General features: G+C 37.1%; 2 protein-coding genes across 2 annotated transcripts in view; both read left to right on the top strand.

Annotated features, from left to right (window-relative positions):
• Positions 1–1,569: 1,569 nt before the first annotated feature.
• Positions 1,570–13,619, top strand: plp2b (proteolipid protein 2b). The gene is made up of 5 exons (XM_030137888.1): positions 1,570–2,075; positions 10,082–10,237; positions 10,346–10,444; positions 12,318–12,414; positions 12,537–13,619. The coding sequence occupies exons 1-5, from the start codon at positions 1,983–1,985 to the stop codon at positions 12,548–12,550; spliced, it is 459 nt and encodes a 152-aa protein (XP_029993748.1). The 5' UTR covers positions 1,570–1,982; the 3' UTR covers positions 12,551–13,619.
• Positions 13,620–14,819: 1,200 nt separating this feature from the next.
• The window catches only part of prickle3 (prickle homolog 3), a 23,482-nt gene continuing 18,562 nt past the window's right edge, over positions 14,820–19,739 (top strand). Inside the window, 1 exon segment of the mRNA XM_030137814.1 lies at positions 14,820–15,023. Coding sequence (XP_029993674.1) covers positions 14,982–15,023 — 42 coding nt within the window. The 5' untranslated portion in view covers positions 14,820–14,981.

The raw sequence follows: 19,739 nt of genomic DNA, 5'->3' as shown, positions 1-19,739 counted from the left end.
ACAATGAAAGTGAAATGATAGTCCCACATACATTTCTCTATACCTTTAGCTTTCCGTACAGGAGACTTTTACTGTAGCATCCTTTAAGCCAATGTTTATGTAACGTCACAATAAATGTCACATTTATTTTTGAGCAGACTTAATTTTAGGCCAAAATCTTACATTGATGGTGGGAGAGTTAGACCCTTTGTATAAACTCTTCTCCATCACACCCCATACATTCCCAATGGGGTTCAGGTCTGGACTCTATGGTGTGTAATTCATGTGTGAAAATGATGTCTCATGCTCCCTGAGCCACTCCTTCAGATACCCAGTAAGTCCAATGAATCCTTGCGTTGTCCAATCTTTGTGTTCTCTTACTAATTTTGATAACTTATGAAGAAAGGGTGACACTAAATTACTTCTTCCTACTCCTCAAAAATATAGACAGCCTGTATTAGTTACTTTTAGATAAACAAACACATAGTACAATGCACAGTGAAATGTGTTTTTGTACATGCAGCTCACACAAGATAAAAATACAAATATTAATATATATTTAAAAAGTGAACTTAAGAGAGGTAGCTCTTGTATACATTCATTTGCAGTATTGCAGCTATGTCAGTAAGGTGCATGGTAAAGGGATGAGTTGTATGGCACAGTGATAATTTCTTCAATAATCCTGTTGAGGCTCATAGTTAAGCAGATGGATGTTTTGGGGGTAGAAATTCGTCTTCAACCTGACAGTTTTTGTCCTCAGACAGTAGAAACACCAGCCTGATGGCAGAAGGGAGAAGAGAGAGTGTCCAGGGTAGCTTTATACGTGTGTTATATACTGTCTTTATTGATTTTCCTTCTTCCTACAAAATAAAAAACTAACAAATAACCACCAAAATAGCTGCTGGTTGTATTAAGAATTTAGAAGCTACTCAGTCGATGACTTGGGGTTAAATAACTTGTTACACCTGTGTCACATGCAATGGAAACGTTTGCTTAGTTAAAGCCTTTTTATTTTTTAATTCATTTTCTTTTTTGTTTTTGACTAGGCAGCGTATATTTGAGGCAGATATGGGAGTGAGTGGGTTAAAGGTAAGAAAAAAAAAAAAAAAAAAAAAAAAAAAAGGTTAAAGGTTGAATGCTAGATGGCGCCCCCTAGTGGTTGATACCCCTAATGTGATTTCCTCACTCATCCTTGACATGTGCATTAGAAAATGTTGTATTAATTGCAGAAGAAAGCATGACAACTGAATTTTTTTTTCTGTAACTGTAATATACTGCTGTCTGTTTTAAATTTAGTGCTGTTGATAGACTGATTCTAAACATCTGTGTCTCTTTCTGCAGCTCTACCACTTGACTGTAAATCTTTAACGCGAAAAAACATCCAAAATCGGCTACTTTAGTGTACATGAGAAAATCCAATATTCCAAAGTGAGTATTTTGTGTCATTTTAGATAAGTATGGGGGGGGGGGGGGGGTGAATCTTTAGGCTGTTAAACAGTTAGGAACAAAAGAGAACATACCCGCTACAAGATAAAGCCACACTTTAGCAACGGCTTATTTTTTGCCTGAATACACTGTCCGGAGCAACAAGTTTAATTAATGAACCGTGGCGTTTCCGAGGAGCCACTGAAGGCAACATGAGAGCGCGCGGCTCTGTGGTGCCAAAGTGCCCACAGCTCCCCTTGAGAAAAGTGAAAGCCAACGCCCCACTGTAGGCTCTGTAGCTCTTCCCCCCACACTCTGAGAAGGCTGAGTTTCCATTGAACTGCTGCGACCGGGAGCTGAGTGAAGACGGAGGATTTTTATCGGGAAAGTTGATTCATCTGACAGGAAAAAAAAATAACTGAAAAGCTCGAGCGCAGCCGGAGCGGGGGAAGTCAAAGCAGGCGACAGGTCTGCCCAGAGGAGCACGAGACAAGTTTGTTTATTCAAACGCTTTTTGTCCGGACTTGGCGATAAGACTCCAACAAGCTCTCAGTGTTTTATAGTTTAGTTGTTACAGAATGGCTGATACAACTTCGTCCGGCCCTAGTCCCCTGGAGAGGATGAAAAGTTATGTGAAGACCCAGAAGGGGTTTATCCTCGCAGCAGAAATCGTAAGTCCGCTAATCTGAATATGTTTCAAACTGTGAAGATCTGTTATGATTTTACAGATGTCAACAAAACCGTTAAATCTGTCTAAGTACCCTGCTAATTAATATTTAATGCATATTAAAGTGCATTAATGTGTTTCATATTGATTTTTTAAAAATATGATACACAAATTACATAGACTTAAACCAGCCGTTAGAAGTTTTGTTCTCAAATGTTCTTATCTCTCTGTAAATTTGTTTTGTCTGCCTTTGGTGAAAGAGGCTATGAAATGGACTAATGAAACAGGAATGAAAGGCATGTGGTCTGGGGGTTGTGGGATCCAGACTAGGGGTTAAGGGTTTCCACCTGTCACTTGTGTGCTCCACTGTTTTCTCATTTGGCACCAAATAGCCAAATGCTGAGTGTTAACGGCACATGAAAAGGTCATACGGGTGAACTCAGACCTATGACTGCATCTCTTTTCTAGTTAATACCACAGGCTGCATACCATTTGTACGCAGAGTAGTAGTCCAAATATGGAGAAGGGAAAATGTAATGTGTTCTAGATCATACTTCTACTGATAAAAAAAAGGCTCATAAAGTAGGTTTTGCCCACTTAATGCACATCTGATTCTCCCTAAAATAATCGTTCTGGAGCGGAAATACGGTGAAGGGTCACAGTTACAGCTTCATTCAATAGTAAGCAAATCTAGTGTGTGATTAAAGTGTCCCACTTCCTGGGGAGGTATAGCTGCTTCCTGTCTGTTTTTTATTTTGTAAACAGTCCCTGACCGCAAGTTTTAGATGAATGCCCTTGTTTGCATTCACATTGGTGGTCTTTACTGTTAACTTCTGCATTTTAACAGTGTTTTATCATCATCATGTCATGCTTGGATAGCTGGTAAAATAGTCTGGCTTATTGTCTAAAAAACCCACAGCTCAGAAAATGATATTCCTCTTTAGGTTTTCAGAGTCTCCCCTTTCATAGCTCTACTGGCTTATTATAAAGCAACTTGTCAGATGTTGGTGGTCAGTGGTCCACCCACAGTAAAGGTTTTTTTTAGAGAGAGGTAATGGAAATTCCAGGCTGTGTGTGAAGTTTAGTCCCTGAAACAAAGGGCGTATGAATTGCTCAGCACACATCTTTGGTGTGCGGCTCAGCAGTTGTTTCACACTTGACTGGATTCACTCGCTAATTTGTTGTTCCCTCACCCTGAAAACTGCCGAAGTCTTTGGAAGTTGTCTGTGATGTTGGATGTCTGATATAATTCACTTAGTAAGGAGGGAGGAAACAGGAAGATGAATCCATTACTGCATGTTGTTGTGGGTAATCTAATGGAGAATTTTTCAGCCATAGCACCCAGTAACCCTGAGCACCTTAAAAGGGAAAATGACCAGGCTCATTTGTCTACTGGTAAACTGGAAATCATAGCAGTCAGTCAGTGCTCTGTTTAAACTGAATTATGCTGCAGTGTCAGCAAATTTCCTCAGCTATGTTTCCAAGCCTTGACATAGCTTTTTCTTTTATATTGTCTAACAGAAGCATGAGTGCCCTTTAACATGTTTGAACAACATCCAGTTGTCAGGTCACACACCCATGTAGTGCAAATTTGTGTTTGTCTTGTGGCTCAGTTAAGTCAGCGGTGATAAGTCTGGGTGAGTCACGCACTTAGCAGAGCTTTTACCTCACTGTTCGTAGTAGTGACTGCATTTTGTCATGCATTTATTTCCTTTTTGTCCACCTTTTGTTAATAAGGAGGAAAGGATGATGTTAGGTAGGGTGGAGACTGAGAGTTGAGATGGAAGCAAAAGTCTGTGGACGATGAGCAAGAGCAGTAATGAAACAAAAGTTTCCATTTTGCTCTGCACACACATGGTATACACTTTAGTCAGCCACAGTAAGTACTACAAACCGCCCCAAAATGCAAGCGACTTCCTTAGCAACTGTTGCTGTTTGGTGTGTCTCTATACCACGTACTGGCTCTTGGCTCTCATGTTGCTGACTATAATTAGCCGACAGTTCACAACAATTTCCCTCCAGTCAGTTTAAAAGAGGAGCTCATTATATCTGGATGTGAATAGATCCTAGCTGGGTCTTTAAAGAGGTCCCATGCAAACAGATCCATCGCTGTGTCAGAAACATAAAGGTGTCAACATCGCAGAGCCTTTCTTGTTCTGAGGGGACTCTTGTGCAGTTGGTGTTTCTCTGTGAGTGTGTGTGTGTGTGTGTGTGTGTGTGTGTGTGTGTGTGTGACGGCCTCTCAGGCTGCCGCTGCCCTCAGATCAGCCTGAATAGAGCCTCTTTTGTGCCTCGGCCACCCCTTTACTCCACAGAGGCAGCCTGTGCCAGTCTCGAGAACACATGAACTACTGATGCGTCTGGCTGCGCGTTTGTGTAACAGTTGTGGATGAGGGGAGGGAAGGGGAGGCAGAAGTGACAGATGTAGGGCTGGCGTCGAGTCGGTTACATCATGTGCGTATCATATAGACTGTAGTGATTTGACACTTGCTGGTAAGTGGTCTGTGTCTGAGAATAAAACACAGCCACAGTATTCAAGACATAGATATTAGATTTCACTTTATTTAGGAAGTATTACCATGTCTTAAATCTACTGTCACTTATGAGGAGAAAAAATATATGACAGAATATAACACTGTTGACTATTAAGTTAATCAACAACTAGTTTGACAAGTTAGAATGGGTGTCAGTATTTTTAAGAAAATATTCCATCTTAAACGAAAAAATATTTTCCAGTTTCTTTGTGTGTGACAGAAAACTGAATATTTCCAAGGTTGTGAACTACAGAAGACATTTTATGACATCATCTTCACCATTCACGCTCATATTATTCTATTATGTTTCAAGTACAACCGGTTTTTACTGATCTCAGAAAATCCAATTTTATTCTGCATGGGCATGCAAGATATAACAGGAACAGAAAAAGTCTGCATGATTTGTACATCTAGGGCAATTACATATTTTAATTTCACCATATATTACTAATAATTGTTCTTGTTTTAGCCTATTTAAATGGTTTATTTTTTCACTGGTTCTGTTTTATTGAATCTTAGTTGTGTTTTTATCACACTGATTAGCCATGTGAGGAATTTAAAAACCTCTCATTACATTTGCTAGATTGTCTTGTTGTTTGCAGGATCAACATTTTCTTAGTCATCACTATTTTCTTGTGTTTTGTTTAGTTACCTTGACCTTATAAAAAGGTTAAAAATATGTATTTTCAGATATTTTTGACAATGAAAATGCTTCTTGCAGCCCACAGTAGTAGATCTGTAAATTAAATTAATAGCTGGTTAATAATAACTATGTCTTTATGTTATGATCATACAAAGTTTGTAAAAGAAAAATTGGAATCTATTGTTTTGGAGACACACTTGCATACTAATAAGTTACTATTTAAATGCAACAATCTAGGTAATTTAACACTGTGACCATTTATTTTGACCAAACATATATAGAAATTTACAGGTATTGGTACAAAAACACCTTTGGCAGTAACAGTAGATACATGTAATAATGCCACGTTCCACTTCACAAGTTTCTGTTTACCACAGATATGGAGAACAGGATAAGTGATTATTTACATGAGGGTTAAATAACCTATAGACCATGGTGGGGAGCACTGATGCATATATAAGGCTACTCTTTGCGAGTTACAGCAAAGAAAATGAAGAATTTACCAAAAGGAGATTGCCACAGTCTCCAGAGGATTACAATACTAGGTCTAACAAGGCCAGGAAAAGGAGTGGGAGGCCAAAATGTACCACTCTAAAAGAGGACAAATACCTCAGGGTGTTCAGCCATCACAACAGACACACAGACCTCAATGACATATGTGATGTACCAGGGTTAACATGCGCTGTGTCCAGGAGGCTCAGAGATACAGGGCAGATGTGCAGAATTTCTTGCAAGGAGCCATTCCTGAAGGCTGTAAATCAAGGAAAGAATTTTTCAATTGAGATTCTTTCTTTCCATGTTGGAAACAACAAACACTACAAAAAATGTACAATGGCTAAAATTTACTTAGGGGGTCAAATGAGTGGCCATTTTTGTCAAAAAAGTTGTAAGAAATGCATAGAACTGTGTTAAAATAATGCTAATACATTTGTGCACAGACTACTGATATTATTTGACAGTGGAAGCTATATTTTCAGAAATATTGGATTTTGAATAGCACGTGTATGTGAAAACTTTTGCTGGTTGACGGACGTGACAGTGGACGGACGTGACATTACCCATGATGATCTGGTCAGTACCAGTACTTTATTAGTAATAAACTTATATACTTACTATTACTAATTATCCTCTTATTCATAAATGTTAGTATTGTGGATCTAAAACAATAACAGCTTAACAAAAACACAAAATGTGGCAGTGGACGGATGTGACATGGTTGTTATGGATCCCATCATACTGATGCTCAGCAGCCATGTCACCGTTTCCAGAAATGATCCCTGTGCAAAAACTAGTATCATAATTATTTATTGTATAGTTTATCATCATACTAAAGAGTAAATAGCAATATAGAATTGTTATTTCTTTAAAAAATGCTTATTATTAGAAAACTGTTGATTTAAAAAGTGACGTGTGACTTTCTTAATGTATGTATTCGCGTAACATAAGCAGGATGGATCAGTGCGATACTCCATATTGCAACCTATAAAAATAAAGCATGTGATATGTAGTATATAATCTTGTAAGAAAAACTGGGGAATCTTAAAGAATAGAATATTTGTTTTTCAGGTAAATTCAGTTAAAGTGTAACTTGGCCATTTGTGACATGAAAATATAGCATTAATTGTGATGAAATTGGACATTTTTGACCTGAAAACATAGTTCATATGACCATCAACATGTTGCAACAGAACTGAAATCCTGTAAATTTGCATAACTTGCATTTACCAACACAAAGTTCATTTGGGGATTCACTTATATTGATTTCTTATGCACAAATACATAAATAAGACCTCTAAGCAAATTTTAGCCGACAATTGACCCATGTCAGCGTGGAAACATAAGCTGCTCATTGCTCTTCATGCATCAGTGCATTCAATCATGGTCTATAGGGTATTAACTCACGGTACATAAAGGGTTAGCTTGTTCTTCAAACCTGTTGTAAACAGAAACTTATGAAACCTGTATATTGTTATTGCCAAAGGTGTCCATTTGAGGCATATTATGTTTTTTGTACCAATATCTGTTTATCTGTTTGTTTTGCCAAAATAAATCCTCTTACTGTTAGATTGCCTAGTTTGATGTGCAGAAACAATAGTTAAAATCATGTTTCTCTCAAAAACAGTGAAAGATTAGGTGTTGTGTGTTTTTTATACGTATACATGTATGTATGTATGTATGTATGTATGTATGTATGTATGATAGAAAAACATGTATCATTTATGTTGTGCTTTATCATTTATATCACATCTATGCTTATGCATTCTTCTGATGCAGGTAGGAAACTAGAAATAGATTGTTCTGAACAATATATATTAAAGCTCCACATTAAAGAAGAAAATAATCAAATGTGATGAAATATGTGGACATTGTGAAGTATTTTATAATTTGATAGAGAATAATGAAATACCTTTACCACTATGATATCAAGTGGCAAAGTTGCAAGTCTCAATGACGGAGGATTTTGGCGGTTTTACAGACCTCTTACACTAAGCATACTGTACTTCTTGTTTTATCTGGAACTTCCATACAAACAAAAACAACTGCCTCACAAGAAAGAGCTCTTGAGTTAATGACCAGAAGTAGGGATACCTTCTATGATGGAGACAACTGGGGAATATGACAAAAACTCTTCACATCAGTCAGTATCAGTAACTGTCGCTACAAATGCCAAATCATTACTTATTTCAAGCGAGTGAAAATCGAAGAAACCAGTCATTTGTTGTTTAGTTAAATGTCATGGTTAGAACATGACAAACAGTTACCAATGAAAAATTCAGACATCTAGAGGTTGAATATTACAATCATAAGGATAAAATGTTAAAAATTACTGTGTAAAGATAAAACACTGAAACATTTTTCATAGTGTAAACAAGATAAACCTAAAAGACACAATTATATTCTACTATATAATACAATAATTATATAATCATATATTGCAATAGCTATTTTTATTTTATCATCCATCCATCCATCCTACCATCAGACAGTATTGAATACAAGCTCCTTGTTTTGTCATCCTCCTGTGCAGAATCACCCAGATCTGTGTCACGTTCACTGTCGCCCTTGTTTGTTTGTACAGCTTTCATGCAGATTTCAACCATGGCATGTAGAAGAATGTAAAGCCCTGGAATGACAGAAGATTTACTGTAAAGAGTGGGACTAGTGACACAGTATAAGTGTCAGACCGTAATATGAAACTATATACATTTTTTAATAGTCACATGATGTATGTTGTAATTCCACACAGCCCTACACTGTACATACTAAAATAAAATGTTTTATTTCCAGCATTGGCTATATTTCAGTCAGTGACACATTTAAAAGGTTTCCTGCACAACATGGAAAAGAATCTGATTTTAGTCATTTCAATGTTTGTAGTACAAAGAAAAGTGAGGAAAAATTATGTTTTCAAACTATTGGCCTTGTTCTTTTACTCTCATACATATTTTCATATCAGAATTTCTAAAAATAAAATGATGATTCAAGCAGTTTGGGTTGTTTTTTTTTGTTGTTTTTTTTGCATGGTGTTTGAATCAGGCAGCCAAATATTTACCACAGTGTGAGAGAGCTGGACAGAGTGAGCTTGATGTTGCTGAAAACAAGTCAAGGAACATGTTGTGCGACTGAACACACGCTCCCACACAACTGCCTCTACACCTGGAACATCATCCAAGTTTCTGCATATGATAGTGGACTCAGAGTCTTAACAAACCCAAATATAAACCGCGGTTGGCTCCAGTTACCAAATGCAAAAAGAAAGCTCGATGCAAACTCTGGCAAAAAACATTTGATGTCTCCAAAATGGGGGAGGCGGCGACTATAAGCCATAAACAAGTCCTTCTGACAGTTATTTTGCAACATATTACCATGCACAGAGTAATCAGAATTGCATATATGGATTAACAGCATTTTAAAACCATGTTTACAGAGTAAACATTAGCTCTTTGTGTTTAAATGTCAAATATGGGTTGAAAAGTCAACAGAGATGTCACATGCATTTTCGGAATGTATAACTATCAACTGTTTAAGATGCATCTTGAAAAAAATAAGATATATTGTATGAATTGTAATAAAAATAGTGATCAGTGCAGTTCAATTTTGTGGTTTAAAGTGACTGTCAAACTTGTTACTATTTGAAGTTTCCACTCCCTCATAGCTGTCATATGTCTGTGTTGAATGAATGCAGCTTCCTACACTGTTTGACAACAGCAACAATAGTGTTATTGAAAAAACGGCTGGTAGTGTTTCTGAGCAGTAGGCTGCCCAAGTTTAACATCTCTACACTGGCAACGTTTCAGTGGAATGGACTGAAGAGAATGCGCACGTACTTTTTTTTTTCCCTCATATGGAAAAATATGATCTTGGCAGAACAAACACTGACTGTAAATAAAGACTAAAGCATCATGTGACAGACTGACTGACTGCTTTATTTGATAGAGATGGGTTTTGTTTTTTGTGGACTTCTCCTGTGAATGTGATTGTGGTTTAGATTTGGAATTGTGAAGTGGTAAAACAATGCTGCTTTTGTTGCAGTGATGTAGTGTGAGAGGACACTGATCATTGTGCTGCCTTTTTAGGCGAATGGAGTGTGATCCATAAACACTTTTATCAAGTCATTCAAAGTGCAAAGTGTAACTGAGTGGAGGAATTTAGGAGGTATCTGTTAGTTTTCTCATGTAATCCTACCGGATTATAGGTTCACCACATGATTGCGTAGGTGGAGGTCAAGAAAAACCAGTTCCGATCATCTTGATATCAGTCATTATTAATTTTTGGTAATCATTACTCTGTGTGTATCTTTTTCCCCACCCCTCCTTCCCTTATCATTTTCAGATCCTCAGTTTCATTATTCTAATCTGCTATGCTGCATCCGTGTACGGTGGCTACACCGCCGTCGCCATCTGTGAGATGGTCTTCACAATTATCTTCTTTGTCGTCTTCATGATGGAGCTGGACAAGCAATTCACAGTTGTCAGCTGGATCTGGAGTGTAAGTACTCGGCATGTTTTTAACCACATACTTGCTGCAGTCACACTCACATGCTCATGTTGCACAAGGCTTTATCTTCTGCTTCTCCTTTTTTTTTTTCTTTTGCAGGATCTTATCCGAGCATGTGTTGGCGCTTTGGTCTACATCATCACATCTCTGATCTGTGTGATTGGAGGATCTGGAGATGGCGCTCGTATCGCAGGCGGGGTCAGTTTGGTCACAGTGACTCAACCACAATTTATAGACTGTTTTTACAGTCAGTTAAGCTCTATCTATCAATGAGTTGTACTGTAGATGTGGGAACTGATGGAGATGTGGAAAGTGGAGCAGGTTCTGGAGTGGTGGAGTTCAGTGCCACCCCATCAGATTCTAGGAACCCAGGGGCGGGCTGGATCCCCCCTCTCTGTGGTGTCTGCTGGTTGGCCGGGCCTTGGGGCCCTCCTTTTTGGCCCCTGGTCCTTGGAGGGGTTGCGGTTGCATATCTGTGTTCTTCACCTCAGTCTCTTTGCCTTGTTCTCTTTCTTTACTCTGATGCAGTCAGTCTGTCACAGCAGATTAATGTGAACAACTGACGTTGTGTGGATTTGGTGTATGATATTCTGTTCATGCTTTCTTTTCTTATATTCATCATTTAATAGGTCTTATGCATTTTATTTTATTTTATTTTATTTTATTGTAGTTTTGTTTGTTTGTTTTTCTCTGTATTCTGCCCAGTTTACTCAGTTCTGGTTGTAGTTATTGTTACCATTATAATTATCACCATGGTTGCTACTGTTTGTATTTTTGATACTTTCTTGTGAGGGTCTTCGCCACCTTCTTCTCTCCTGCTTCCCCCCACCACCACCACCACCCCCATCACCCCCATGTCAGGTCCGGCATTGAAACGTGGTTCAACAAAATTCATAATAAAGACAGTAGGATATCAAGGGGAGCTTTATATATTTTATGAAGTTTCCTTTGGCAAAGCAAATTTGTTCAGCACCAAAAGGCAGCCAGACTACCATTCCGCTGTTATGATGCTGGACAAGACAAGGTAGAAGGAAAAAAAAAAAGATTCTAGGAACCCCTGAGAGAAACAATCATTGTTGAGTAATATCATCAACCATTTTAAAATCATGTTTTATGCTTCCTTCCTTCCTTCCTTCCTTCCTTCCCATAAAGACACAGGTGCAAAAACTACTGCTGTTTTACTTAAGAAAAGTAAAAATACATGTGTCCACACACATTTAAGTAACTTTTGTACAAACTTTCTTTGAATAAAGGGCAGTGTTTAGTTACCTTACTCACTAAAAAATATAACAAGCAAAACTAGTCAGCAAAACCTTGAGATAAACAGCACCAGCAAAGTCAAAAGCTTTGACCTAAGATACATTGATTGATAGCCTAAAAATACACAAAAAGCACAAAAAGAACATAATGAATGTACAATATTTACAAGTGAAAGTAGATATACATATATAGTACATATATACATACAGAAAGATGCAAAAACTTCTCCTAGTGTTTCTCACCTTCCTCAGTTTAAAATCTCCATTTCATCTCTGATTATAACTTCCCTCCCTGTGACTCAATAGTTTTTGCCTGGTAGTAGGATGTTATTAGCTCTATACATTGTAATACTTAACCAAAGCATGACATTTTTTTGGTTAATGTTCCAAATGACATACATTAAAAATGATACTGTTAAACTGTATTTCAATTCCTTCAAATGTGACCACAGATTTTCTTTATGTTTCTCTTCAACCTCAGCTGAACTTTATGTTTTAGATTCATTTAGGTCTGCATTTATGTTTTGGGAATCTTTTTTTTCTTCTCCAGTTTACTTCTGTTGTTTTGTCGTAGGAGATTATGTCATTTCCTCGTGCATAGTTCATGGAGACTCTGTAAAAGGGGCAGTTTAAATAGTTTCAAAGTTAATTATCTCAAATATAATTAAAGTAAATGTCATTACTTATACCTGTAAACAAGAATGACAATACATTTCATATCCTCTTCATTGTGTGCATTAACCAGTAAAGTGGTGTTTTACCTGACCACTGAGTGTTATGGCTTATGTGTTTTTGATCCTGTCATTTCTTAGGTATTTGGTTTGATTGCCGGTATCCTGTTTGCCTACGACGCCTACACTGTTTATCTGCAGCTCAAGAGCTCCAGGCAGCACCAACCAACTTCCACTGGTGAGAGCATCAGCTGTTTATTTACATCTCAATTATCACAAAGTGTGGTTTATATAAAAATATCCTGGATTATTATTTAATCCACAAAATTTCTGCACTCTACTGTTTATTTTTTTGTACAGATGACAGAGTCTAAACACTCCAGGATACTTGTGCCTCTGTCGTGTTTGCAGCAGAAGAACAAAAACGGGAAGATTTTTGCAGGTGTTACCAGAAGATGAACCAGACAGGACGAAGGATAGTAAAATGAACATGTCACAGTTTAATCGAAGCCACTGTCAACTGGCAAGAGATCATTTTTAAGGCATTGCCTGACAGGAAGATGACATATCTAACGATGCATTGAGGCATGAATGATAAAGCAAGTGGTGCTGTACATCTGTGTCTGTGTATCAGACCAAATTGTGTCGACTATGTGAGGAAATCCCCTCAAAAAGCTTTGATACCTTAACTTTATTAAACTTCAATGTACCACTGATGTTCAATGTTTAGTCTAATTCAGAAGGGAAGATGTAAATAACAGGCAAGTTTATTAGTGTCATCAATCAGTTTGCAGTTTTGCAGTAAGTGAACTGTTGTAGTAACTGTCATTTGGACTTGAATGGGTGTTTTTTAACATTATAATTACACTGTTATTGATGTTACTTTCTCTTCAGTGGTTTCTCTTTTAGCTGTTTTAGCTTGCCAAACAATTATCTCTCTCGTATTCATAAACAGTGCTGTGAGGTTTCATCCATATAAACCACCACTTGATAACGTGTCCTTACAGTTAATCTGAGTCTAGTCACAAGTTTTATTTCTGTATCATTTTGAGCCTTAGACATCCATTTAAAATCTGTCTCTGTTAATATGGTTATGAATTTCAACCATACTGTCATCCCTCTGTATTTTGTTTTGGATTTATTCTGGTTTTTGCTCAGGTCTTATATTTTTAACACATTTTTTGTACATCACCTAATATAGTCCACATTCTCCTGTAAAAGCTTTTAATATGGAATATGAAGGAAAATGATTTAAACAAAAGTGACATGGTTGGAGTTTTATAAAATGAATACCACAACTTTAAAAAAATTGTTATCCAGTCTGGTGGTGTGTTCAAATGAAATGTTGCCTTCTTTTCTAACATGCTTTACAAAAGTCTGCAGTTTCTAATTTCAACATTCAAGGTCATGTTGCTTTGGGAAATAAAAGCCATTGTTACTACACAGGAAATTTGTTTTTGTACACTCATCTTACTGCCTAATGTTAATGTTTATTGCAACAAGAACTCCATTTGATTGCTTCAGCCTGTATGCCTCAGTCAAGTTGATGTATAAATATGTTTTCTGTCAGACTGCCACTAGATGGAAGCAAACTGCTGCTGATCTAATGTTGACTATTACAAGCATTACTTTACCAGAAAAGGAAATGGTTAAATCAATCTAGATAAAGGGTGTTATAGGCGCCAAGCTACAGGGAAATTATGAATATTTTTTGTGTTTTGCGCATGACCTGATGAATCATGTAGAGGATCCCAAATCTCATATGAAAATGTTGTTTTGCACTTATGCAGCATCTCTTCATTGGGAGATTACATTGCATTTATGAAAATCCTTTTTTTTTTTTTTTTTTTTTTCTTAATTTTATTGCTGCGCCCTTTTATTTGTGATCATTTCATTACCCATGCTATTTGAAAGACCCACAGTGGAATGATAATCCTTTGTTTGGGGTCAAATTGAATGTGTATCAAATTAATTCCCGGTGCGGTCGCAGCTTTTACTGCAAAGATTATTTACCTTCAAGTTAGAATCTTGTGCGCATTCTCGCTTTGCATTGTATCAGTTAACATGTGCACAGAAAAATACATTCAAGTAATTTTATTCCCCTTATCCAGACGTTTAAACTACATTGTCCGACTCCTCCCCATGTTCTGAAGGTTTTCCGATGTGTATGGATAGATAATAAGCACTGAATATAGTGCTGATCAAAGAAATAGAGGAGGGATTAAACACCTGAGAGAGGAAGCGGTGTTTCATATGTGTAGGGCATCGATTTCCTTGTAGCCTAGGTGAAGTTTAGGACAAACTTTGAGACAGTCGACTGTTTCCATGTACAGGTTTATACAACAGAGGTAAAGTTGGTGGTCCGCGATGTCATTCAGGTAATGACAGGACGAGGGCTAACCGGAAGTATCTTCAAAATAAAAGCTAGTGCATTATTAGTTTTACTTTCGACGATTTAATAGAATAGTTATGTGTTAAAAAGGTGATTTATTGTATTATTACTATGAAATTATTTCTTAATTTGATCTTTATGATGTTGAAATAAACACGATAAACACAAAATGTCAACTATATACAATTCTGCTTATTTAACTTTGAAAACCTCACCAGAAGTCATATAGTCAGTTATGCTAGCTTGTCTTCACGTTAGCCAAAGAAGTTAGCCAGGACGAAACGAGTCCGGGACAGTCTGAGGGGACCATCATGTAGTTTAATACATACTGTGTGTGACTTTAAATACACAGACATCCGTGTTTTCGCTTTTTGTTCTGTTATCTTTTACTTTTTTACCATCAAAACGACACCATGTTCCTGCGCGGGTCTAAAAAGAGAAGGTCTAACCGCTCGGTAAGTGTGTCTTTTACATTAATTTCTAGTGACTTTCACAACTGAGTAAATACCTTTGGCCTCTTCCGATTATAATACTTGAACACTCAACCAGTTTCAGGTTATTCTGAATAATTTGCCTTCTTCTCTGTCGTAGTGTACTTAAAATAAAGTTGCGGACGGTTCATGTCCAACATAGAAAACATCCCAAGCGGAACTTTGTCCTACATTTACCTGGCTATTCAAGAAGGCAGTTGTTTTATTTGTCCAGAAAACAAGAAACTTCACTCCTGTGTTACACTTTAATAACCCTGTAATGTTACTATATTAGACACTGTAAGAAAAATTCTACATTCTTTGTTCCTGAAGTCATTTGGGCGCCCCAGGTGAGTCAGGAGGGGGCAGACGACGTCATGCAGTTTTACCTGAGCAGGTTGGGATGTGGCAGCTGTAACCTGAAGAGTGTTGTTCACTTTTTTTTCTTTTTTTTTTCATCATAACAGTTGTTTTGCATAAACATCCTCCAGTTGTAAAATTGGACTTATATGGTAGACTTACTGACTAAATCAAGTTTGTTTTCTGACCAGACTAACAGATGTTTATATGAGACATCTGGCTGTGCGACACATTTGGAGGAAATCCAGATAGTGACTGTGAATCCGTCTAAAGTTTAACAGGACTCAGGATTCTGGTGCAGTGTTGAATGGTGGGCATTGGTCTTGTCTGGCTTAATTTTCTACAGATTCTCTAAACTTGGTGTAATTTGTGTGAATCCCAAATGGAGATTCAGTTTAGCCCAAACTCTCTGAGTGTTTTGTTTTGTTTTTTTGTTTTTTTAAATCAAGATCTTTTTATTGAAGTTTTCTCAGTACAATCCAAGTTCAGTGCTGAATGGTCCTTACAGGAATCTGAAGTAAGCATAGGTGTATATCAATCGCAGCCAGCACCATAGAAAAACAAAACAGAACAAAACAAAAGCAAAATAGAGCAAATAACAGATTATACATTCTGTAAGTGCTTTAACATTAATTACACATTGAGGACAGCAGTTAGGGCCTAACACATACAATAACTGCACTCATTAATATTTGATACAACACTCCCTCACATTAGCAGCAAGACTTTAGAGTCATATTACAAGGCAAGTGCATGTATGCTTGTATATGAGTATATCCACTGTCATCATATTTTGACAGTTTGATATTTGTCTCATTATGTAATATTACCCATCAGATGAAATATCAGTTGTATTATGATTTCTAAACATTGCATAATTTTATATATTATAATAGTGTGATAATTGTATATTGCATTATCTCTGGAGTTGCATTAATAGCCACCTGATAAATGTTGGGTCATTATTATCATTAATTCTATCTATAGTAATTGATACATAAGTTAAAAAAAAAAAAAAAGTATCTTGTTTTTTACTTGCATTGCATTTCCAATGAATCCTATAGTATTTATTTTGCCACAAGCTAATGGTGACACATATTTCCATAGTAGCAGGTGATTACATTTTCAGCTGAACAATGGGAATGCAATAGTTGTAAAATAATGAAACCAAGCTTTAAGCATAATTGAGCTGAATATTGCTTTCACAATTAAACCTTAAATATGTCATTCGATAGCCAGTAATTGTGTCCTTAAAGAACTCAGCTCATACCCAGGTCTCTGCCTGTTGTTACACGACCTGTTATGAACAATACCTGAGGTTTGACAACTATTATCCCTTTGAAATTCAGATATCCATCATATGATAGTTAAATAGATGTGCTGGAGAAATTCATTTTTCACCTGATGATTTATAAGAGACAGTAAATGTATGCTCAGACCAATAGAGATAAAATTCATTTTAGAGGCAGTCTGAGTGATCAAGCCAACTTTATGCCAATATTAGCAGAAGAAAACTATGTTTTGTTTATGCAACTGTTTTGACTCAGTTTATTTTGTTAATCAGGAACTGTTGATAAAGTTTAATGTGGCTCAACCTGAAATCTGTTTTCCTGTGATTGAGTTCTATGACAGCATGAGCATTAAGTTAGACTTTTTTTGTAGAAATACAGTAAATCCCTTTCAGTAATGCTTTGTTGAATATTTTACCTCTAGTTGTTAAACATTGTTGTCTTAGTTGACCTCAGTAGCAGGAAGCAGTGATGCATAAACTATATCAGAGCTGCACCACAGACGGGGGTTTAAAGCCGACTCTAAGCAGGCTGTCTGTTTGATCTTGTCCAGTGTGGAGAGGTGCGTATACTCTGCATGCCAAGGCAGCAAAGCTCCTCACCCCTGACCTCTCCTGTTAATGTTTAACCCTTTCAACACCATGAGATTGTGGAGAGTAGCTGATTCTAACTGAACATGACAGTGTGTTTTTTATTTTTATCATTTACACAAGTAAGGTTTAACTGCTTTAAATGATCGTTAAACCTTCAATACTGCATGAGGCACTTTTCTCCTGCCCAGGGAGTACTGTTCAACTGGCACTTAGTGTGGTCCTCATGACACCGTTCAGGTATTAATTACCTGTTCACTCATATTAGTGTTAGTGATACCTGGCTGTGCCTTTGCACTTGCCTGCTGTATGAGATAACAAAGCTGGAAGACTTTCAGTTTGTCCATTACCTGGTTACACGGTTACTTGGTAGCAGCAGAGACCTCAAGCAAACTAAGGCAGCGCCATGCGATTAAACCCACTTAGTGAAAACAAAGGAGCTGATATGAAAAGTCTGACGCCGGTCAAAGTGTGAGCATGTGAGCTGAAGGGAACTTGAGTGTGTTATTTACTTTACCCACACTTAGTTTAGAAGAAACTTCCTACCACCACTCCCATCACATCCTTCACCCAGAGCAACAATAGGCTCACCTGACAAACCTCACAGATACGCTATGTTTCTATAAAGCTGAAAGGAAGCACACAGGTACGCACATGTAAATGAAAGGCTGCTACACTAAAATTCACCTTGTATTCTAGGGTTAAGGATGTTGATTACAGCCCTCTCGGTTTATGTTTTTTCCAGCTCATAATCAAGTTGATTTTATGTTGTGTTAATTAAAACTATACTAACAGGTTTTTATGCATCTTTGTGATTAAAAAAGGCTGTCTTCAAGTCGTTTTAAGTTTTAAGTAGTAAAGTTAGCATATTTGGATGGACTTGAATGTAGTTGAAGCTGAAAGTTGTTAATAGGTTGTGATAATCCCCGAGCATAGTTATTATTTGCCGTGAGACTGACTGTTTCAAGTAAATATAAGGCTTTTCTCAGGATCCCTAAGCCTTCATTATTTATTACATCATGACTGGAACCAGGCTTAATTACCACGTCTCTTTGAGTCAGCATCGTCTTGAAGATATTTGTCCTTTCCCTCAGGTTTATTGAGTGCTTGTCAGTAGTCTTGCTAAGGTTAATGGAGCATCGTAAAAACACAGATGTGAAGGCCACAGTTTAGATCAACAACTTTAGACTTTTTTTAAAGTATGTATACATGCTGAGCTTAATTTAATGTCCTCTATAACACTATAATGTCTATGTTTCCAGCTAGTAAAAAAAGACAGCCATAAGAGGTTCTCTGTTCTTAAATGTGTTCAAGATTAAGCTGATCCCATCACTAAAGTATCCATTCAAGAAAACCATTTATTTTCTAAAGTATTTATGAAGATGAGGCAAGTTTATTTTTTATAAGTAGTATGGGGGTAGGCAACATATTCTTTTCATACTCACATACTGATAAAGAATGCAAAGGGCCTGGATGTATTGAACGTCATTTGCTAAGTCTTGTGTGATTGAGTGCTTTGTAAAAATATTCAGCCTGGACATGAAATAGAAAGACAACTTTAGAGCCTTTTCTTCTTCTCCCTGATGTAGAGTTTATAGTCAGCATGTTTGGTCAAAAATATCTCTTGAAGTTGTGTTCCCTCATGTCTGTGTCTAATGATGGATTAGATTTGTATAAGGCTTTTCAAGGTACCCAAACAGCCCCTCCAACCACCACCAAACATTCATACGCATTCATGTGAGTGACACTGGAGACATGTCATGTGTGCTTGTTCATTACCAAGGACACATGACATGACTAGGATGGAGCGGGATTCAAACCGCCAACCCTTCGGTTATTGGATGACCCACTTTATTGTGAGATATAACACTTTAAATACAAAGAAGTTAGCACCATTTGGATAAAATAACGTCTAGAAAAACAGAAAAAATTAAGACTTTAACTGGAATTAGAATTAAGTTAGACATCTAAAAACACATTTAACCAAGGTGTGATAGTCTGCATGGAGATAATGAGATAGTCAGTAATAGTTCAATGAGATTTGCAGCCAAGTTCTTAGATCAACCAAGAGCTACTGGTCAAATAATCAAGCATGAGATGTATGACTGCACAAGGTCAGACAGACCCAGGCTAGACCATTCGGTCCTAGAGTATAAGATTTAGGGGGAATTAGTTGTATTGAGGTACAGAAATCAAATATAATGTTTCGAATTATGCTTTCATTAGTGTCTGATTACACAAATTGAAGAATTGTTGTGTTTGTTTACTCAGAATGAGGTGTTATTACCTATCGAAAAACTACAATCCACTATGATGTGCTGCCATGTTTTCATTTTCTCAGAACAAATTCCCTTTTCTTTTTTTCATTTTATAGAAGTTGGCATCCTGTGTTATGGTGTTTTTCTATCACCCATTGTGTCTGACTGTGGACAAGAGTTATTATCTCCTTAAGTAAAAAGCCC

This window comes from Sphaeramia orbicularis, chromosome 7, assembly GCF_902148855.1.
Source record: "Sphaeramia orbicularis chromosome 7, fSphaOr1.1, whole genome shotgun sequence".
Lineage (NCBI taxonomy): Eukaryota > Metazoa > Chordata > Actinopteri > Kurtiformes > Apogonidae > Sphaeramia > Sphaeramia orbicularis.
Note: the sequence above shows the minus strand (reverse complement) of the source record. Positions and strands in the feature narration are given on the sequence as shown.